Genomic DNA, 23,967 nt, shown 5'->3' on the forward strand with positions numbered 1-23,967 from the left:
GGATTGTTTTGCAATTTTTGAAACGATCAATGCCGGATGTTGCCCTGCTGCAGGAGACGCATCTTATAGGTAATACGTGCTATGCCCTGAATAGGAAGGGGTATAAATTCATTGCACATTCAGGATTCTCATCTGGGTCCAGGGGTGTGGGCATCCTAGTTAGAGCTTCGTTGCCATTTGAGGTGGACTCCACCATTGTTGATGATAGGGGGAGGTTTGTGGCGGTGGCGGGGCGGTGGGAAGGACGGACTTTGGTTTTAGTTTCGGTTTATGTCCCGCCGGCCCTGCAGGCCTCCACGTTTGCAGATCTGGGTAGGGCCCTGCTGGATCTCCCGGGGGGAATGCTTGTGGTGGGAGGGGATTTCAACGCTGTTGGCTCCGGCCTGCTGGATAGATACCCGCCCAGAGACACAGGGGGGGCTCAGAAATGGCTTCCAGACTTCCTAGACACGCTTGGTCTGATAGACTGCTGGCGGCTCCGGCACCCCACACAGAGCCAATACACGTTCCACTCCGGGGCACATGGTAGCCTTTCCAGGATTGATTACCTGCTCACTCTGGCCGCGCATGCCTCGTTGGTATCCGAGGCGAGGCACATGGCGCGCGGTATATCTGACCACTCGCCAGTGTGGATCCGGCTGGATCTAGGTCGGGAGGGAGGAGGAAGGGTGGCCCCTATCAACCCTTGGTATTTCCGAGATCCAAGCGCCCTGGTAAAGAAGGTAGAAAATGTTTTCAAGGACAATCAGGGAACCGTGGACTCGGCAGTGTCGCTGTGGGAAGCTTTTAAGACCGTGCTTCGGGGGGAAGCCCTCTCCCTAGTAGTGGCTGCCAAGAGGCGTAGAGATGGTGAGATTCTGCAGGTGGAGGAGGAGATCGCGGCTCTGGAGGGAGCGATGGAGGAGGAGGTTACAGAGTCCTCACTGCATGAGCTTTGTTTGAAGCAAACTGAGTATAAAGACCTGGTGACGAACGCCGCTAAGACCCTCAGTAGGGAACAGCAGGGCCGACTGTATGATGTTGGTGATAAGGCAGGGAAACTCCTGGCGTGGCTGGACAAAAAAGAACGGGTCAATAGAGTGGTGCCAGAGTTGACGGGAGAGAGGGGAGAGGCGATTGTGGAACCTGAGGGGATTGTAAAGAGTTTCTTGGACTATTTCTGTAAGGTTTATGCCTCTGCGTCGGATAGGCCGCCCGAGGACTCGTGTGACCTCCTCCGTGATATCGAGTTGCCCTGCCTCTCTGCTATAGATAGGGACGATCTAGATGGTGACATAACGGTCGACGAGGTGGCGGGGGCTATCCGCGCGTTAAACTCGGGTAAGGCCTCGGGACCGAACGGCTTGCCGATCGACCTGTACAAGCTGTTCCCGGATAGGGTCGCCCCTCACCTGCGCGCCATGTTTTTGGAGGCGCGGGGGGGTGGGGCCCTCCCGTTGGATCAGCGACTGGCGTCGATTGTGGTCATACACAAAGAGGGTAAACCCCGCGATAAGTGCGCCTCATATCGGCCTATTTCACTTCTTAACGCGGAGCCGAAAATTCTGGCTAAACTCCTGGCGACCCGTTTGATTAGGGTACTTGGCGACTTAGTCCACCCGGATCAATCCGGCTTCATCCCGCACCGAAACACAGCGCTGAATCTTAGGCGTCTTCATGGCGTAATCGCCAGGGCGGGCACGTTGCGTGAACCGGCTATTGTGGCGTCTCTTGATGCCACGATAGCCTTTGACACGGTGGAGTGGGCATACTTGTGGGCTGTGCTGGCCAAGTCCGGCTTTGGCCGCGGTTTTGTGAGCTGGGTGAGGTTGCTGTACGAGGGGCCGCTAGCTAGTGTTGTGGTGAATGGTCGGGCGTCGACTCCGTTTCAGCTTGGGAGGGGTACTCGGCAGGGTTGCCCCCTGTCGCCTCTGTTGTTCGCCCTCGCCCTTGAGCCGCTGGCTGCGTGGATACGTTGGCACCCGGATATACGGGGCCTTCGGTGGTCGCCTGAACACGAGGACCGTATTTCGCTCTATGCCGATGATATCCTGTTGTATCTTGCCTCACCTAAGAAGTCACTTATAGTGGTCTGTGACGTACTCACATCTTTTGGTAGGAACTCGGGTCTCGTCATCAATTGGAGCAAATCGTACTTGTATGTTCTTAGTGGCGAGGTTCCACCGATCCCTAGAACATGTTCGATACAGATCGCCCAGCAGGGTTTCGTGTATTTGGGGATCTTTATCTCCATGGACTCTGCTGTGCGCTATGAGAAGAATCTGCTCCCCCCCCTGGCACGCCTGAGGCGCGATGTTGAAGGTTGGCGGAGGCTGCCGCTCTCCCTCGTTGGGCGTGCGGCCCTGTTCAAAATGATGTCTCTCCCCCGCTTTCTCTACGCCTTACAGAATACCTTGGATTGGGTGCCGGCCAAATATTTTCGGGGAGGTCGAAGGCCTCCAACGGACGTTGCTGTGGGATGGGCGGCCGCGAATTGCTATTGCAAAGCTGACGCTTCCATGGTACGACGGGGGCATTGCGCTCCCAGACATCCGTCGGTACTATTGGGCCACACAGCTGAGCGCGATCAATCATGGGCTTTATGGCCCTGCCCTCAGCCCTGGGTATGCCATGGACAGGTGGTTGCTGCATGGTGGTAACTATTACAGGGCGTTGTACTCGCGATCCCTAGAATCGTCCCTCACGGGGCCCACCGACGTGGCAGTGCGGGTGTGGAAGATGGCAACTGACTCGCTGGGCTGGAAGGATAGGCTCACCCTCGCTACCCCGTTGTTTGAATCGGAGAGATTGGGAAGGCTTTGGCATTCAAAAGGCTTTGATAAGTGGGATCTGATTGGCATCTCCAGGGTGGGTGATGTGCTGCATAAGGGGAAGGTGAAGTCCTTTGAGGAGTTGCAGACTGAGTACGAGCTGGGGCCCTCCGAGTATTTCAGATATATTCAGATGCGCCACGCCCTCCGATCAGTCCTCGTGGAGGGTGAGAAGGTGCCTGAGTCCTCTCCCTTGGAGGACCGGGTCCTTGATGGCCATATGCCCGAGAGCACGATCTCGCTCATATATAAGAAACTGATAAACGTCCGGGCGGACATGCTTCTGGGGCTGAGGGACCAGTGGACTAGGGATGGCCTCGAGTTAGATGATGAGGATTGGCAGTCAGCTGTTTCTTCTCCTAAGGAGGTTGCGATCCCGTCGCGTCTGAGGCTGGTGCAGCTTAAAATACTGCACCGAGTGTATGTGACGGGGCCAAGGCTGGTCCACATGGGGTTCTCGGAGGACGGCCTGTGCAGGAGGGGGTGTGGTATGGTGGGTACTTTCCTGCACATCATTTGGGAGTGTGGTGCCATTGTGGAATTCTGGAGGGGAGTCCATGCAGTAATGGGGGAGGTGACAGGCATTGCTGTGCAGCCGGAGGCGCGGTGCTGTCTCCTGAATATCTGGGGGCCCACTGACCTCGATGAGGCGCGGACCCAATGGGTGACCCTGGGTAACATGGTCGCTAAGAGGGATATCGCGCGATTGTGGGGCTCCTCGGGGCCCCCCACACTGACTGCGTGGAAAGAGAACATGGACTGGAGCATGTTTAGGGAGAAGACGGTCTATTGCTCTAGAGGCCGCCCCCGGAAGTGGTACGCCATCTGGGGGCGGTGGAATCAATACAGGGGGGGAATATGTCTTGCCCCTGATCTGGAACCGCCCAAGGAACAGCTTTCCCCCTGACCTTCTTTCCAGCACAGTCTGGTTTGTGAACTATTTGGGCCTCTGCTGTCCCCCCTCTTCCTCCTTACACTATCTTGTAACTGGTAGATGAGTGGGGTCTGGCCTCCCCTGGGGGCTCTCACCATGGTTTTTAGTGTTCTTGCCTTGCTGGGGTTTGCTGTGCTTTTTTGTGTTTGTTTAAAATTGAACCTTTGCACTTCTCTTTGTACTGTACTGGGGACGCATCACTGTTTCTAATTATCGATGCTGCCGAACCTCCGGGTTGTCGGCTGAATAGCTGTGTCCTGATTTTTAAATAAAGGTTTTTCCAAAAAAAAAAAAAAAAAAATGCATTTACGGGGACCACGTGGACCCCTCAGATCCTGTGAACCACCACCTTCACAGGGCTGTAAAATAAATAATACTTGGAGGGGGACTGCATGGCCCCCCTCCCTGGCCATATACGTCCCCGGGGACGGCCACCTCCCTCGGCCGGCCCATGTATAGGGAAGGAGGGGGTGTGCAAGCCCTCCTCCTGGAGCCATTATTGGCCCCAGGACCTGCTCCCTGTGTCCCAGTGTGCCCACACATGGGACATTGCTTGTTTTCTCTGACTTCGCAGGAGCTTTGACATCTTCTGCTGAGTCGAAGCAAACACAAACTCTTCTCTCAGCAAATGGGAGCTGTCAAACCGCTCCTGCTTGCTGGGAGCTGAGTTTTTATCAGGGAAACCGACAAAACGATTGCTCTCACACAGAGGGATCTGCATGTTTAGCAGCTCCCTGTCTGCTAGCTCCTGCTGGAGGCAGGAAGCCAGCAGGGACCTCGGGGCATACAGGCTTCCCCTGTGCTCCCTAACGCTGCTGACTGGATTCCCTAGGTGGCCTCAAGGGCACCCAGCATTTCAAAACCGGGCCACAGGTCCGCAATGTGCCCGGGAAGGGGACCCCATGACCCACTCTCTAATAATTGGGCGAGCCGTACCTCCCACCTTAGTAGTATGCAAAGGCCTTCATGCATTTTGCCTGGAATGATGGACAGCTAACCAAAAGGCCCCCCATCTCGTTTTCCACTGATTTTTGTCATGAGTTCTTCATGCTGAGAAATATGAGGACATCTCCACCAAACAAAGTATCTCCACCAAACAAAATAGCACTTACTTAATATAGCTAAGAGGAAGTACCGTTATATGGTGGAGATTCACCTACTTGTAGTCTCATTGTCCTCTCTATAGGAGAATTCATGTTATCACAGATTTCTGGATAAAGACGCAGAAGCAACAATCACATTGCCGAAAGGCACACAAGGTCACTGGAGACATTTCCTCATGGTCCATTACACAGATGTAGAGTAGAATACGCACTGGACATTTCACAATGAGGTAGCAGTTACTAATTAATCAGAAGAAAGTACTCCTCTTGAGTTGATATTTTGTTTAGAACTGTGGACTCTTGGATAAACGGGCAGGTGCAGTTCCATTGTGGTCCAGTCACTCACACAGCTACTGATTCACCCACACAGACACTTAGACACCTACTCACACACTCAGGCACTCTCCCACTCACTGAAAGACCCACTCAGACACTGATACACCCACTCACAGACCTACTCAGGCACTCACACATGCACTCATAGACCCATTCAGGCACTCATGTTCCCACTCACAGATCCACTCTGACACTCTCACACCCACTCACAAACGCACTCAGGCACTCATGCACCCATTCACAGACCCAGAGACTCACACATCCACTCATAGACCCACTCGGAGACTCAAGCACCACTTACAGACTCATTTTGACACTCATGCACTCACTCACAGACTGACTCACACACTCATGGCGGCACTTGCAAACCCACTCAGACACTCTCTCACCCACTCACAGACCCACTCAGACACTCATTCATGCACCCACTCAGACACTCACGCACAAACTCACTGACCCACTCAAACACCCACGCACCCACTCACAGACCCATACAGCCACTCACACATCCAGTCACAGATCCATACAGCCACTCACACCCACAAATCCACTCACACACCCACTCACCAACCTCTACAGCAACTCAGACACATAATCTCAAAGGTTGCAGGTTGCAGTTAAGAAATAAAATTTTAAAAACCTTCAAAATTCACTAAAAAAAACAAAGCTTACAGGAACATTATAGTTAGGGATTAACATTAAAAAACCTTAGATATTCACTGAAAAAAACAAAGGTTACAAGGATGTTACAGTAAACCTCAGATATCACTTGTACAAAACCATAGAAATTCAGCAGTTATAGTTACCTAAGGTAACTATAACGTACCCCCATGCAATGCATTGCTTATGACCTCACCTATTACATCACTCATGACATGGTCAGTGACATTACTGATGATATCACTGATGTTTGGTAGTAGGTGGATTTTTTGAAGATATTGTGATGGTTAGCTACTTCTATGACTGGTTCATAGGCGAGGGCTATTAATTTGTTTACTTCTTGTATATTATTCACTAAGAGCCTGATTACTATGCAGTTGGTCCGACTGCTGCGGTCGATTCAGAGTTGATCGGACAGCCGCGCAGTCATCGCTCGGACCGTCGGATTATGATGCATTCATCCTGTACTCTGACCCCCTGCTGAAAGACCGCTGACTCTGACATAAAGTTTCTGGCCACCAAGACAGAGGTTGGAGGAAAACAGCAGCCATAGGGCTGCACATAGATCTCTGACCGCCATCCTGATTAAGATGTGGGTTTTCAATGACCCGGCCTCGGCCATCCAACCGCCTGCCTCGAGTTGACGGAAACAATGGATTAGGGATGCATACTCACCCAAATATGCTTCTCCCCAGCTGTCTCCGGCATGGAACCCTTTATCAATGTCCCGCCGATACCTGTGCAGCTGAACTATGATCCTGTGGGTGCCAGAATCTAGGTAAGTCTTTATGCAGAATGTATCCCCATTGACTGGACTGCACACATTCTGCCACACACTGCAGCAATGGGGTACATGGTACACAAGGCATATTCCCACATATTTCTTGCATGTGTGTACAATTCACATGTTTTCTGTGATTATGTACACATTTGCAGCGACATATTTGGGGATATGTGCTCCACTGTAGATGCTACCACCGCAGTAGCAGTGGTTGCATCATAATATGGTGGGACGAATTTTCACTGGCCTCGGCGGTCGGAATCGGATTGCGACTGCAGCGGGCTGACGGGCGGTCCGACCAGTATTGTAATGAGGTCCTAAGTGTATATTTTGGGATTTGTCTTCCAAAGCTTTGGTTAACAAGGTAATAGCAGTCTTGTATGGCTGTGTTGGGGCAGATTTTCAAAATTGTTTGTATCATTGCTTGTCCAAAGTCTATTTTTTGAGTAGTTATTAGTTTATTACTTTAATTTGGCTTAGTAGTGCATATTATGTAGCACTTTTCTTGTTAGGAAGCAGTGCTTAACTTGGTATATTACTGTTATGATATTCACCATGCATGGTATTTATCTGTGTGAAAGGTGGATGGCACGATCCAAAGTGCCATCCATCATCCACATTTGGGTTAGTCTAAGGAGGTTATTTTCTGTTCCATATATTGTTTTATCCTGTTATTAATGTTACTGTCATACAGGAGGAAGGGTTATTCACTATGTGCAGTGGTTAGATTTCAGAATGTTTCTAAGTCTTGGTATCTTTTAGGAGCAGCAGAGGTTTCTCTTGTGGTCTTTTTGGTGAGTGCTAGTCATCTGTTGTAAATTTGGGATGGCTATCATTTGCCCTGCAGTGTGCTCAGGAATTTATGGGAGTATATTTTTTTTAATTTCTCCTGTGACTTCCAGGAGGCTACTGATTGCTTCTTTCAGGTCTTGCAACACATCTTACTTCTGTCTCTGTTTTATTAGGGGGTTGGTTCTGCTCGCTAATGTTACTTACAATATAATTTCTAGTTGTAGTCCTCACGTGGCAAGCATTAGCATAGTATTATGTACATTTCCATTTTATATTCTCAGTGATTGTGCTCTTCTGGCTGTATGTATATCCCATGTGCAATAATAATTTTTTGCCTTTCTGAAAGGTGATGTAAGTGGCTTATTCTGCCATTATATCAACGAAGACTAGAGGCTGATATTTATTACTTTACACGAAGCTAAAAATATAACTGCATTTATTATTAAAATTGTAACCTATATTTTACTTTTCGAATGTTATACTTGCATATTTTCGGTCCTTTTAATACGCTGCTTTTCAATCATTTACTCTTCAATTCTGTTGGGATGTTGGCGAGGTGGTGCCCTTTCCCCCAAAGGTTTGTTTTGATATAATCTTTAAAATAAAAGTTTGGTTAGTTTTAGTGGCGTATGGGTTTTAGTTTTACCATTTATGGTTTTTTCATTATTTAACATTTAATTAGATTTAATTACTTTTTTTTTTAAATTGTCGAGTTTGTCATTTGGGAAGTTGCCATTTTTGGTGAGCAGGATGGTGTTTTCGTATATAATCTTGTATTAGAAGCTAACGTTTGGAGATATAAAGAAAATTAATTATTTGAGTGGTATATTTTAAGTTGACCATAAGATATTACTTTAGGCTCCATTTAAAATATGGGGTTTGTATTACTTACTTTTGGATGTGGATGGTAGGTTTTGTGACGTGTTGCCCCAGGAATTTCAGCGTAAAATCCAGTAAAGGGCCGCTTTTGCATAGGTGCATGGTTGCTGCACGGTTTAGGGGATTCCCTGCTCTTTTTATAGTGTTAATTTAGTCAATTTAAGAGTTCTATTGGTTACTCTGTTTAACGTTCAGTCTGACTGGGAGCACAAATCTAGGGCGCTCAGGCAAATCCTGACACTGCTCCAATGCTGCCAGCAGCATGAAAGCAGCGTCAGGATTGGCTGCAGTGGAATCTGGGAGCCTGAGCCTGCAGTGGAGAAGGGCACGGTGCAGGGATGCGGCAGGTAAGTGTTTTTTTGTTTTTCTTTATTTATCTCCTCTTCCGTCAATCCTCCCCTTTCATCCTCCATCCAGTCACTCTATCGAGACACCGCTCCCTACTGATTTTTTTCACTATATTCATTGTTTATTGTAATCCATTCTGAAAGATCTGTGTAACTTCTCCATGATTCCAGGTCCACTGGAATTATGTGATTGTGCACCATGGTATTTTCTGTATAATTATAGATTTGCCATATTTTCCTCATATTCCTTCATCCGCTGCATAATTTGCAGATGTTAAGCCCAAAAAATATTTTTCATCAAAAATGACTAAAAATGCAGCCACATATGCTGGAGCGCAGTGGGAGACCCTTTGCAGAGGTTGACCTGTTACCTTAAAGTCGGTTATTATTATATTTGAGTGATAAACTGGTACTAATAGGGTGAAACCTTTGCCCGGACAGTTTTACCGTGAAAGACCTACAAAATAATGATGTAATATATCACAAAATGTGCTGCATTATGCTTCATAATTTGCCTTTTCTTTCTGCATAATTTAGCCAAACCTGCTGCATAACTTGGTCCTCCCCTCTCGCATAATTCCAGTGACCCTGTTTGAGTGAACTTATCACCCCCTCTGCAACCACACGCTCCTCATATATTTTAAGGGCTCATTGCGATGGCAGCAGAACATGCATCCGACCGCCGTCGCCGCAGGCAGGGGATCGCTGACAAGATCTCAGTGATCCCACCGTCAAATTACAATGTGTCCGCCGAGCTGGCGGGAGGAAAAGTGCTCTTTAGCACTGCGGCTTAAAAAGGGCCGCAGCACAAGCCGCAGTGTTATTGAGCACTTTGTGCACATTCATGCACAGTGTGCCAGAAACCATGTGGTGCCTGGCACACTGTGCATGAATTTGTGTGGGGGCAGTACATGTGCCCCCAGGGCGCCACATTTTAGTGGCCCACAGGGGCAGGGACCCTGCTTGATGCCCCCACAGTTCCTTTCCGTGGGACCACCAAGAGCAGGCACCGCCTCCATTCAGGATCACGATTCCGACCGCCACCCCGTTGGGACCAGTAGAGCTTCTGTCGGAGGTGAAGGCAGGGCCGAACTGAGAACCAAAACCGGCCCTGGCAAAGTGCTCGGCCGCCCCCCCAACCCCTGGGTGAGGGGGGAGTGCCGCCGAGCTCTTTGCCAGAGCTGGTTTTCGGATAATTTTGTTACAGCAAAAACGGCCCTGTAACAAAAACGACCGCAAGGGGGGTGCCGCCGAGCTTTTTGCCAGGACCGGTTTTCGGACGATTTTGTTACAGGGCCGATTTTGCAGCTATGTAACAAAAACGGCCACCAGGGGCCCAAAACCGACACCCACCCGTGCGGCCCACCAGAGGATTGCCCGATGCCCGGTACGGCCAGTCCGGCCCTGGGTGGAGGTCCGTCCCCCAACAGTCAAGGATCCAACTACCTGCATCGTAATGTGACGATCGGCCCGAAAGGCTGTCTGTGGGACCGCCACCGATGGCTATCATGGCGGCCCCACTGGCATTGTAATGATGCCCTTAGTTCATCAAACAACTGCAAACTGTCCTGCGCCCGCAAGGGTGGTAGGAAGAAGAAGTATTCTCCTGTTGGAGCCCTGGGCGGAATCAAATATAAAAGCTCATACTCTGGAGAGTCGTAAACGCTGTCATTGAAACACAAATGTCACCGATTATTGGGGGGGGGGGGGGGTCGAGGATATTTGGGGGGACTATATAATATCTATTGCTGGGCTGCTTTAGCAGGAACACAATGCACCAATACCCTTCCGCTGGTGAGCAGCAGAGGTGCGACGTCCCTGAGTTACACATTAGCAGCAATGTGAAGAGACAACCTATTAAATAAAAAAAATGGTCGCAGCCGCGGAGATGAATGTGTCTGCGTGATTATCAATCACTGCCGCCGTGCGTACAGGCCCCAGAGAGAAGACGTGCGGTCCAGACGCTGCATTTGATTTGCCTCTTCCAATAACCCGGGCTAATGACTGTGATGATGGAGATAAGGAGCCCCGAGGACAGAGCACGCGCTCGCAGGCTCGGACTGCTGTGCCTACGGTGAAGCTCACAAGCGCTCCAGTGATGACAGAGTCAGAGAGGATGGTGAGGGGTGGGAGGGCACTCAGCAGGTGCCCAGGGCTGATCCTCTCACAGCCTGGCCCCGTCTCTTTTCTCCAGAGTGCCTTGTGCCAAGCAGCGTCAGCGTGCTCTCGGTGCAAGCGGAGCGGCTGCGAGGAATGTACCCACATAAAGAGAAGTGCCGCGAGTTTTACGAACAGCAACAAGTTTCCAGCGCCGTTTCCAAGCGACCATTGGGTTACCTCAACCGCACACGTGAGGCGTGACACCTCACCCCCGTTCGCACACTTTTTATAATCTGTCATTCTGATCACATAACATAAAGCATCCGTGGCTGTAAATATTTTACAGTCCTATGTGGCCCACCCCCACTCACGGACGCTGAGGTAATTATTAACGCCTCCAGCGCGCCACTTAAGATCGGCGCTGCTGCGAGCAGCCGGTGTGACTTGAGTTAAAGGGACTGGATCTTCTACGCAGCACAGATCGCACGGGCGTCCGCTTAGGAGGACTTTGGTGTGCGCGGAGGAGAGTGTCTCAGGGTCCACGGAGCAGGACCTAATGCGCACAGGCAGCAGCGCCCCGTGAGCCCGTACCTTGCCCGGGTCCCACCACAGAGAGGCCAGTCCTATCACCAGGATGTCCCGGGGAGTTCTGCCCTTGCAGGGGCCCCTGTGCTGGCTGCTGCTGTTCACCTCCGTGCACGGGAACCCCGGGGACGGCCGGGGGATCTGGAATAAGTTCGCTGGACTGCCCTACCCGGAGGACGACCTCTTCCTGTACGACACCTTTCCTCCGGGATTCCTGTGGTCAGTGGGCACCGCTGCCTACCAGGTGGAGGGGGGCTGGCGGCAGAACGGCAAGGGCCCGACTGTCTGGGACGCCTTCACCCACGAACAGGGGCTGCCCAGCGGGGACGTGGCCAGCGACAGCCTGAACAGCCTCTACCGGGACACGGAGGCGCTGCGCACTCTGGGGGTCTCCCACTACCGCTTCTCGCTCTCCTGGGCCCGTCTCTTCCCCAACGGCACGGCGTCCAGCCTGAGCCCGGCGGGGCTGGGCTACTACCGCGGGCTGCTGAGGCGGCTGCGGGAGATGGGGGTGCAGCCCGTGGTCACCCTCTACCACTGGGACCTTCCGCAGGCGCTGCAGGAGCAGCACGGGGGCTGGCCCAACGACACCTTGGTGGACATCTTCACGGACTACGCCCACTTCTGCTTCCGGACCTTCGGCGCGGAGGTCAAGTACTGGATCACCATGGACAATCCCTACGTGGTGGCCTGGCACGGCTATGCCACCGGCATGCTGCCCCCCGGGGTGCGAGGGGGCCGGCAGCTGGGCTACCAGGCGGCACACAACCTCATCAAGGTAAGAGTGGAAGGAGTGGGCGCGCCGGGAGTGAGGACAGGGCCGCAGCGGTCCATTGCGCATCAGGCGACGTGGCACCGGGGCCCCGAGGTGTGAGGGGCCACTTGACCCCAGTTAGAGTATGTTTTTAACTTTCAAAACAGAGGGTATACATTGGGGCCCCTATCGCCCATACTCCTCCTCCGAGCGCGGGAAATGGGCGGCGAGATACTGGAAGTGGGGAGTGGTGGGGACCAGTGGGGACTCGGGAAGGACGAATAAGGAACAGGTGTCCAAAGAGTCGGTCGGAGAGGAACGGCGGGTAACACGCGAGGAAACGGACAGGTGAGGTAAGAAGGGTACTAAGGCGATGAGGCGTGGGACAGGTGAGGTAAGAAGGGTACTGAGGAGATGAGGCATGGGACAGGTGAGGTAAGAAGGGTACTGAAGAGATGAGGCGTGGGACAGGTGAGGTAAGAAGGGTACTGAAGAGATGAGGTGTGGGACAGGTGAAGTAAGAAGGGTACTGAGGAGATGAGGCGTGGGACAGGTGAAGTAAGAAGGGTACTGAAGAGTTGAGGCGTGGGACAGGTGAGGTAAGAAGGGTACTGAAGAGTTGAGACGTGGGACAGGTGGAGTTAGAAGGGTACTGAGGAGATGAGGCGTGAAACAGGTGAGACACTTTAATAGAGCCCCTGGTGAGAAGGGGCGGGGGGACAAATGAGGTAAGAATGGAACTGAGGAGATGAGGTGTGGGACAGATGAAGCATTATAAGAGAGGCCCTGAGGAGAAGGGGCGTGGGGACAGGTGAGGTAAGAAGGTACTGAAGAGATGAAGCGTGGGACAGGTGAGGTAAGAAGGGTACTGAGGAGATGAGGCGCGAAACAGGTGAGACACTTTAATAGAGCCCCTGGTGAGAAGGGGCGGGGGGGGGGGACAAATGAGGTAAGAATGGAACTGAGGAGATGAGGTGTGGGACAGATGAGGCATTATAACAGAGGCTTTGGGGAGAAGGGGTGTGGGACAGGTGAGGTAAGAATGATGCTGAGAACCTGAGGGGGGAAACAGGTTGGGCACTTTACTAGAAGTCCTTGAGAGAAGGGGTGGGGGACAGGTGAGGTAAGAATGGTACTGAGGCGATGCGGTGAGGGACAAATGAGGTACTGTAATATAGTCCTTGGGGGCAAAGAGCGGGGGACAGGTGGAGTAAGAATGGCATTGAGGAGATGAGGGGTGAGACAGGTGAGGTAAGAGTGGTACTGAGGAGATGAGGAACAGGTGTGGCACTGTAGTAGAGCTACTGGGGAGAAGGGGGACAGGTGAGGTAAGAATGGTGCTGAGGAGGTGAATCGATGAACTGGTGAGGCACTTTAATAGAGCTCCTGGGGAGAAGGGGTGGGGGACAGGTGAGGTAAGAATGGAACTGAGGAGATGAGGTAAGGAACAAGCAAGTCACTATAACAGAGCCCTGGGTAGAAGGAGCAGGGGACAAGTGCGGTAAGAATGGTGCTGAGGACCTGAGGCAAGGAACAGGTTGGGCACTTTAAAAGGGCCCCTGAGGAGATGGGGCGGGGGACAGGTCAGGTAAGAATGGTACTAAGAACCTGCGGTGAGGAACAGCTGAGGCACTTTAATAGGGACCCTGGGGAGAAGAGGAGAAGGACAGGTGAGGTAAAAGTGGTACTAAGAACCTGAGGTGAGAAACAGGTGAGGCACTTTAATAGGGCCCCTGGGGAGAAGGGGCAAGGGACAGGTGAGGTATGAATGGTGCTGAGGCGAGAGACAGGTTAGGCACTTTAATAGAAGCACTGTGACGAAGGAGTAGGGGACAGGTGAGGTAAGAATGGGACTGAGGAGATGAGGCGTGGGACAAGTGAGGCACTATAACAGAGACCCTGGGGAGAAGGAGCGGGGGACAGGTGAGGTAAGAATGGTGCTAAGAACCTGAGGTGAGGAACAGGTGAGGCACTTTAATAGGGCCCCTGGGGAGAAGTGGCAAGAGACAGGTGAGGTACGAATGGTGCTGAGGCGAGAGACAGGTTAGGCACTTAAATGGAAGACCTGTGAAGAAGGGGTAGGGGACAGGTGAGGTAAGAATGGAACTGAGGAGATGAGGTGTGGGACATGCAAGGCACTTTAATGGAAGCTCTGTGAAGAAGGGGTGGGGGACAGATGAGGTAACGTGTTGAGGACCTGAGGCAAGGAACAGGTGAGGTAAGAATAGAATTGAGGGGATGAGGCATGGGACAGGTGAAGCATTATAACAGAGGTCCTATGGAGAAGGGGTGGGAGACAGGTGAGGTAATAATTGTGCTGAGGATCTGAGGCGAGGAACTGGTGAGACACTATAACAGAGACCCTGGGGAGAAGGAGCGGGGGACAGGTGAGGTAAGAATGGTGCTAAGAACCTGAGGTGACGAGCAGGTGAGGCACTTTAATAGGGCCCCTGGGTAGAAGGGGCAGGGGGCAGGTGAGGTAAGAATGGTACTAAGAACCTGAGGTGAGGAAAAGGAGAGACACTTTAATAGGGCCCGTGGGGAGAAGGGGCAAGGGACAGGTGAGGTATGAATGGTGCGGAGGTCCCGAGGCAAGGAACAGGTTGGGCACTTTAATAGACACCCTGGGGAGAAGGGTAAGGGGGCAGGTGAAGTAAGAATGGAATTGAAGAGATGAGGCGTGGCACAGGTGAGGCACTTTAATGGAAGCCCTGTGAAGAAGGGGTGGGGGACAGATGAGGTAACGTGTTGAGGACCTGAGGCAAGGAACAGGTGAGGTAAGCATGGATTTGATGGGATGAGGCATGGGACAGGTGAAGCATTATAACAGTGGTCCTATGGAGAAGGGGTGGGAGACAGGTGAGGTAAGAATGGTGCTGAGGACCTGAGGCGAGGAACTGGTGAGGCACTTTAATAGAGCCCCCGGGGAGAAGGGGCTGGGGTATAGGTGAGGTAAGAATGGTGCTGAGAACCTGAGGCGAAGAATACGGTGGGCCTTTAATAGAAGCCCTGGGGAGACGGAGCTGATGAGGTAAGAATGGAATTGAGGAGATGAGACCTGAGACAGATGTGGCACTATACCAGAGGCCCTGGGCAGAAGGTGCAGGGGACAGGTGAGGTAAGAATGGTACTGAGGAGATGAGGCAAGAGACAGGTGAGGCGCTGTAACAGAGGCCTTGGGGAGAAGGGGGAACAGGTGAGGTAAGAATGGTGCTAAGAACCTTGAGGTGAGGAACAGGTGTGGCCCTTTATTAGGGCACCTGGGGGGAAGGGCAGGGGACACTTGAGGTATGAATGGTGCTGAGAATCTGAGGTAAGTAACAAGCGAGTCACTATAACAGAGGTCCTGGGGAGAAGGGGCAGGGGACAAGTGAGGTAAGAATGGTGCTGAGGACCTGAGGCAAGGAACAGGTTGGGTACTTTAATAGGGCCCCTGGGGAGAAGGGGAGGGGGACAGGTGAGGTAAGAATGGTACTAAGAACCTGAGGTGAGGAACAGGTAAGGCACTTTAATAGGGCCCCTGGGGAGAAGGGGCAAGGGACAGGTGAGGTATGAATGGTGCTGATAATCTGAGGTGAGGAACTATAACAGAGTCCCTGGGTGAAAGAGGCAGGGGACAAGTGCGGTAAGAATGGTGCTGAGGACCTGAGGCAAGGAACAGGTTGGGCACTTTAATAGATGCCCTCGGGAGAAGGGGCGGGAGACAGATGAGGTAAGAATGTTGGTGAGAACCTGAGGTGAGGAATAAGTTGGGGACTTTAATAGAAGCCCTGGGGAGAAGGGTAAGGGGGCAGGTGAATTAAGAATGGAATTGAGGAGATGAAGCGTCGGACAGGTGAGGCAGTATAACAGCAGCCCTAGGGAGAAGGGGCGGGAGACAGGTGAGGTAAGAACGGTGCAGAGGACATGAGGCAAGGTCCTGTGAGGCACTTTAATAGAGCCACTGGGGAGAAGGGGGGACAGGTGAGGTAAGATTGGTGCTGATAACCTGAGGCAAGGAATTGATTGGGCACTTGAATAGAAGCCCTTGGGAGAAGGGGCAGGTGAGGTTAGAATGGAATTGAGGAGATGAGGCGTGGGACAGGTGAGGCACTATAACAGAGATCCTGGGGAGAAGGAGCGGGGGACAGGTCAGGTAACAATGGAGCTGAGGAACTGAGGCGAGGAACAGGTGAGGCACTTTATTAGGGCCCCTGGGGAGAAGGGCTGGGGACCGGTGAGGTTAAAATGGTACACAGGGGGCACACCGAGGGGCAGGTGAGGGAACAATGGCACTGAGAAGATGGGAGATGGAACAGGTGAGGTACAGTAACATAAGCAGTCTGGAGAAGGGATGAGGGAAAAGTAAGATTATGGCAGATTAGAATAGAGCCAGTGCCAGAATTATATCAGAAAGAGAACATTAAACACAATATTGCAATATTAGAACCTCGCAACATCACAAAATAAAATGATGGACGGAGTGCTGAAACTTTTCAAACACTCACCCCCAGTCACAGATCTGGGATTAGGGGTTTAAGCCATCATTATTTTGCTCGCCACATCACCCCTGTTAGGACCCAGTCATATGCAAATCAGTCTTGACCCTGCTCCCCATGGGAACAGTCCACCCTGAACTGCCAAGCCAGGTCCTCCCTGGACCGGAAACAAACATCCTGGGACCGGTTTCATGAAATCACCCCTCATCAGCCAGGCTCGCTTGAATCCAGTGGCGCAGGGAGCAAGGCACCCACTTCTGGGCAAACCCTTAGCCACTTAGGGCGCTCATAGCAACATCACAAAATAAAATGATGGACGGAATGTTGAAACTTTTCAAGCACTCCCCCGGTCATAGATCTGGGTTTAATCCATCTTTATTTTGCCCGCCACGTCACCGCAGGATAAGAATCTCAACATTACTCATATGAGTGACTCTGAACATTCAAAGCAAGAATGTAGAATCCCACTGAATAATTGTAAGATTAGTGAATTTTAAAATAGGCAAAGGACATTTGCAAATCAAATTGGAATCTGAAATTGTTGCTCACAGTACAGAATATATGCAATTAATTGTAAATAGTTGAGCAGCAGGATGAACCAAATATATTTACGGATGGCCTACTGGGGCTGAATGACACACATGGCATGGAGGGCAACTAAATGCATATGCTTCTGTGATCAGGGGTCTTCCCGCATGATTATCGGTTTGTCACACTTGTCACTTAATTCACCATCTGTTCATAAAGTACAGATGCAACAAAAATATTTTTGCCTCAGACAAAAAAATTACTAGAAAACGTGCACATGCTCAGTGTGACACATGGCTTGACACGTAGCATAAGTTAACTGTTCATATTTTACCTGTTGGTTGTTATTTTCAGATGTTAAAGAAGTGAAATATTGTCCATACAGCGTCAATAGCACCAGTAAATGGACCAGGAAGAGGCTTTTGTCTGTAGCAGGAACAAAAATCTTACATTTATGAGTTTAATTCAGCGAGGTTGGAAACATTGACTTATTCGTAGGCAAGACAATATTTTGATTTTCTCTTCATTCACAACCAGGGCTATTCACAAAGGTAAGCCACACTTGTGCTTCTGGGTAGCTTACAAGTATAATTTGACCCTTACATTTTTTAGTAACTTTACTATTTTTCCTTATTTACAAAGTCCCAGTGTAACATTACTCTAAAGTGTAGACTTACGCAACTCTGAAAAAAGGGGTAGAGCCACACTTACAAGCGTAAGTTAATACAAAAAAAACAGTATCAGTAACAGTGAATCTAGCACCACACAAGGCCAACCCCTGGTAGTGCAACACCCTCCCATAGAAATTAATGGAGTTAGTATGTTAAATAAAATCCCATAGGAAATAATGTTGAAATAAATTATTTAAAATAGTTACAAAATATAATTAAATATAGTTAATTATTAAAAAAATAATTTAAATAGTATCTTTTAAATTGTATTGTAAAATATGTTAATAACTGTTTTACATTTAAAAATATTGTAATAATACACTGTATTACAATATAATTACATACTTTTAATAAATTCTATAGATCCATTTAATAATTATTAATGCGTAAACATTCATTTTTCACTTTAGATATTAGTTTTTTTAAATTTAAAAATCTGAAAAATAATGTTCATTTTATTTATTATATAACATTAATTAAATATACATTTAAAATTAAGTTAACAGTGCTGTACCTTTTTTAAATGTAGTTTTAGGTTTAAAATAAATATATACATTTATTCAAATTAACATTCAGCAAAAATATATATCTTTTTTTTTTAGTTTAGTAAACTTTTTTCATTTTCCCTATACTCTGCCATAGGGATCCTCCACAGCTGGTTTGGAGTTCTCCACTTTGAAAGTATTTATTTTGTTATACTACAAAACGTGCTACAAAAAAATGCATTTTGTGAACAGGCCCCATCATGTTTACCTCACAGACATTGCTCACAATGCATCAGCTATGACAAAAGTACCCTCTGAATGTTTAAGAATCAAAAACTGTCTGCATCGATTGTAAGGTCTAAAGTCTTGGATCGTATAGATCCATGATACTCAAATTACGGCCCTAGGGCCGCATGCGGCCCTCTTGACCTTTACATGTGGTACACTAGTCAACATCAGCACTGGACCACTCAGCAGGAACATTAAAAAGATGTTAAATAAATAGGCAAGCATTTATTTAAAGGTTAATTTAAGTTAAAGAAAGAAAGTAACATGGGTGTCCTGCATCACTTAACTTTAGAAATAACTTCATTTTTAAAGACCTCTTCCAGCAAAAGTGTAAAAGTTTGATAACCTGTTCAAAATTCAAAATGAGTATATCATTAAAATGCAGGACTGCTTCACCTTATTTTTTATTTTTTTTGCAGAGTTTTATATAGCGCGAACTTGACCCGAATCTAATCAGGTATCAGAGCGCTTTACATAGCACCAGTTATGTTAAATTAGGACACACATTCATTCTTTGTTAGGCACGGGGAGATTAAGTGATTTGCCCAAAATCACAAGATGTTCAGCGTCATTGCCGAGACTCGAACGCAGTTCCCCAGGTCTGAGATCGAGCGCCCTAGCCGTTAGTATTATCAGATCATATCAGTGCAATGGGAAGTATTTCTTTTTTTTTTTACAATGATAGTTTTTAAACATGAATTTAGAAACTTTCATTATTCCCCCGACAGGGCAACAATGCCAATCGTGAACTAAGAGGCAAGTCAGGTGTTATGTGCACTCCTTGGGTGGCTTGGGTTTATATTATACATAAACAACATTATTGTTTACTAAATCAAACACAGGAGAAGGTTTTGTATGCACACTTCCTGAAGTCATGTATTTTAAAATCTCCATATGTGATACAGAAGAAAATGGAAGGAAAGTGAAATAAAACAATTGCCTGGGATCACACAATTTAGTTATGTGGAGAAGCTGTGATTAATCCCAAGCTTTTGGTTTCACATTGCGTAATTCAGACACTAGATGTATATGTTTTGCTTCCCCAGCACCCATCTTACTGCCAACCCCCCCCCCCCCCCCCCGCCCCACCACCCCAACACATACCGCCACTCTGCTGGAGTCAGTGCATCCCTCGGTCACATCACAGGCCAAACTTTGTGGCCCCTGGGAAACTGTTTGCGAGTGACCATGGTATAGATTCTTTAAAACACATCTGCCTATTAGACGCGTAATGCAGACTATTTCTCTGCCCGATTGATTCTTAATGGGAATGCGTCCTCCCCAAGACCCTGTAGTGTGAACATACAAAACTGCAGCTAACGAGAGGCACTCCTTCTACTGCAAGAAATGTGCCCATGCAGGTGTATTCTGCTGAGCGCAGCACTGCGCACCTTTACCGCTGACTGTTTCACACTCGGAGGAGGAAAGGACTGTCTTAGTAAAATGGTATCCTCGTACTTCTATATAGGCTAACATTATAAATTGTTTGTGAATGCAGTTTTGAATAGGGTCTGATGAACGTTCATAGTTTTATTTTTTAAACGTCTGTATTTTGGATATGCCTCGTCTTCCCAATGTATAGATGTATGGTAAATAGTATTAATATCACATAATACGCCACATGTTTGCATTACATCAAACAACATGACTCGTAGTTTGCCGTTTGCCTTGCTGAACAATTTGCCCTTCATATTTCACATAAATTACTGAACACTACTATATAATCACCCCGCCCCCGCGTAATTCTGGGCATGATTCATTCCAGGTGACATGACTCAATCCTTGAGAGAGGGGCACTGCACGTGTGTTTGCCCGTCCTCAACCCCCAGCACCTCGGTGAGGTCTCCAGGATTAATAAATGCATCAGTCAGTCTGATGAAACGTGAGGACATTCAATCCCGTGACTCGTCCGGCCTGGGAAGACGACGAGCGGCTCTCCGTGCCGGCCGGTTGAATCCGAGCACCTTTCTTGGGGTGTTAACTCAGCCTCTTTACGTATCGGGTTTAGCCAAGTCTGGGCGGGTCTCTCGAGAGGCCCCTGGTCCAGTCCGTGAGGTGAGACTGGGTTCAAGTAGTGTCCCATCTGAAGCGGCCCGGACTGAGGCACGCGGACCTTTCATGGAATGGATCCATTCGGGCACCGTTGGGATTGGCGGCCGCTGGCTCACAAGGATGCCGTGGGCTTTAATGCAACTAAATATGTCCTTTCGCCTCTTGGTGGGTCATAAAGAGCAGTCACGAACGGGATGCAGCTGGACATTCACACCCGCGGGCACTGGCGCCACGGCACCTGCTGCACTAGCGAGTGCAGCACCGCTGATAGGTGCTGCTGACCAACAGCTGTTCTAATGAACAGGCCTATTCATGCGGGAGGGCAGTTCTAACGCCATCACTAGGGGGCAGCAGAGTGGCCTCGTTAAGCCTCACGCCCTGAGTTAATCGATGTGCGTAATTACGTCAGAAGACTCTACAGTCTACAGTGAATTTATTGAAGTCAGAGCCCCCCCCCCCAACCCCCCCACCCCAAGGAGCGTAGCAAGGGGGCCCTAGTGCAAAGGAAAATGACTGAGCCCCCGTTCAGCACTGGTTGCGTAGTAAAACAATCTAATATTCAAGGTCCCGTGGTCCCGAAGACCTAGACGCGGTGCCACTGCACCCGCTGCACCATTGATAGTGGCGTCCCTTCCCCCTCCGCCCCTCACAAACGACAGTACAGCCAGTGATGGGTGTGTCCCTACCTGTAATGGCATTCTGAGGAGGGAGGGGGGGGGTGCTGAGCTAGACCACCCCTACGTTAGCACGGGGGTGCGAGGACCTCCCTTGCGTTCCGCAGCAAAAGTAGTGAGTATCCTGGTAAGTTAATCACAGGCCGCGATCACACGTGGATTTGTGTAGCGCAGATCGACGGCCCTGCTTCCTAATGCCATGAACACAGCAGCAGCTCTTCATGGGAGGGACAGCAGCGCACGCCGTCAGAGAGAGCTCCGAGTGCTGGACAGCTCCCTCCAAGGACGCACATTTACTCACACGGCCGTTTATAACCACCATTCACTGTAACATTTCTTTAATACGAGATCGCAGGCGGGGAGAGCAATTCGAGCCCAGAGGATACACACGCATCTCAGCAGCCGCGAGCGCTTCAGTGAGTGAGCTATTGTCCTGAAGCAGAGGGCGTCCTGCCAGAAGGTGTTAGATTCATTTGACAGGGTAGAGGGCCTGGAATCAAAACGAAAGCGAAAGAAGCGAGGAGCAGTAAAGAACAAGGCGGGGAGAGTATGTAGCGCTACGGCTAGAGCTGCCGACTTGGGAGCTGGGAACCAGGCTCGAGTCTCGGCGTCGGCTCAACCCCTTGATTCTCGACAGATCACCTAATCCCACCCCCGTGACTAAAAAAGAAAACGGTCCTTGTGCAATGTAACTTGTGCTCATGTTAAGCCCATCATTGCCTTCTTGTCGAGTTCGCACTATATAAAACTGCTAAAAAAAAGGGAGAATCATTAAGTTAAACAAATACGTTAATGAAAACAGAGGGAGGGGGGCAATGCGGAAACCCAATAAAGAAACACTGCCAAAAACAACGGTGTTTAGCCATCATGGGCGCTCCTCTGAGGATTGGTTCCGGTGTGATCTAGAGCAGAGGATGCTGAAAGCAGCTCACAACTTCACACGGTGTGTAAGCAGCCTCGGATTGGCACGGCGGGCAATCGGCCACAGACCGACGGGTCCATGGTGGAGGCCCATCGGTGGGCCGTATTTTTTGGTGCCCCTCAGGGTCTCAGTCTCCACCACAAGGGCGCAACATCAAAGGCCTTTGCATACATCATTATCATATCGTCATATTTATCTTTATTCGGTCGATCTTGACCACAAAAGCTCAATAAGCAACATATAGAGAGATTTCGCACTTCAATAAAAACGCAATGGAAACAAATTTAAGCTAAAATATTTTCTCTCCTTACAATCTCAAGTTGAATTAATACAAAGCCCTATGATGTTGATCGCACACAAATTTCACATTACCTATAGGAATCCCTTAATACCAACCAAATTCATACTAAGGAATCCATCGGAACCTGCATCAAAGTGACAATGCATAATTCTTCCTAATGCCAGCGCTTGAGTGATACAATTCAGAACTGCAAAACATCAAAGGAGGCTGAAGACCCTCTAAATAATGCAAACCCTCATAATGTGTATTAAAAGATCCTCCGCTGAGTATGGGGCGGAGGAACCGTTTTGTAAAAGATGTGTACAAGGTGCAAAATAGCATAAAGTGCTTCGTTGACTGAGGTGACTTCCCTCTGCATGGACAACACAATACTGACACAAATCAGGTGCGAACAATAAGGAAGGCCATTAAGTAATGAATTGTGTTCACTCTTAATCATATAAGATAAAATCAGAGATTTTAACATGGATAAAGTAAGTATGGCTTCGTGTCTTCAGTGATCGAGAGCGGGACGTGTTACTGAACGGTCACCATATCAAGTAGCTTTTATGATTTTAGCATCCTCTTTTTTTTTATAAATACTGTTTCTTGATCCGGCCCTCGTAGTGTGTATTTATGATACCCGGATTTTCAAAAAGATCACTAAATCCCATCTCCTGAAAATTGTTTTTAACATATTTGTCATTGCACGTCTGTCCAATTCTTTTGCAATAGACATTCCTCTACTATTCTGCGTGAAACAGCCAATTCAGGAGTGGACCAAATTTTGTTCCATAATAATATAGGGAACAGGCCTACCCTATCTTTTAGGAAGCTTACCCCCAATTCATTGTATGCTATGAAGCTTGGAGTAGATTTTGGAGTTCCCAGTCGCCTATTTAAAAATGTTTTCTGTACCACCTGTAAGGGTTTAGCTGCAGAGTACCCCTAAACTCCAGCCCAATATGTGCCAATACTTATATAAAGCATAATCATCTCCTTTGGGGGCTTATGTCATAGTTTCTTGGCAAACCTAAAAATGGATTCACACGATGCTTCCATGGACTGAGCCTTCTGGGTAAATAATCTTTTCCACTTCATGTTGTCATTGAATAAAATGCCGGGTTAACAAAAAAATGTTGTCTTTAAAATTGGAGTCCCCCAATAAAAAAAATTGTTCGACCTGGTATTTATTGGGCCACAGGTCATAACATAGGATTTAGTATGGTTAACTTTTAGCTTCAATTCCTGCATAAAATTATTAAAACCATCTAAAAGTGCTTGTAATCTGTTTGTTGTACGGGCTATTAAACTTGCATTGCCTGCCTACAAAAGCACGGGGACTAGGTGTGAACACATTTTGGGGACATCTAGTGTACAAGAAGTTAGAAAGGTATCCAGGGCATTAATATAAAATGAAAATAAGAAAGGAGCCATTATACAACCCTGTTTGACACGCCGAATGACTTGAATAGGGGGCGTGACAACTCCATTTTGGGTACAACATA

The 23,967-nt window shown here is 48.9% G+C and overlaps 1 protein-coding gene across 1 annotated transcript in view; it reads left to right on the plus strand.

Annotated features, from left to right (window-relative positions):
* Window positions 1-11,059: 11,059 nt before the first annotated feature.
* KL (klotho) overlaps window positions 11,060-23,967 on the plus strand; it is a 380,550-nt gene continuing 367,642 nt past the window's right edge. The window contains exon 1 of the mRNA XM_085621688.1: window positions 11,060-12,105. Within this exon, the coding sequence (XP_085477814.1) occupies window positions 11,377-12,105 (729 nt within the window). The 5' untranslated portion in view covers window positions 11,060-11,376. The remainder of the gene's footprint in view (window positions 12,106-23,967) is intronic.

The sequence above is a fragment of the Triturus cristatus genome, chromosome 8, assembly GCF_964204655.1.
Source record: "Triturus cristatus chromosome 8, aTriCri1.1, whole genome shotgun sequence".
NCBI lineage: Eukaryota > Metazoa > Chordata > Amphibia > Caudata > Salamandridae > Triturus > Triturus cristatus.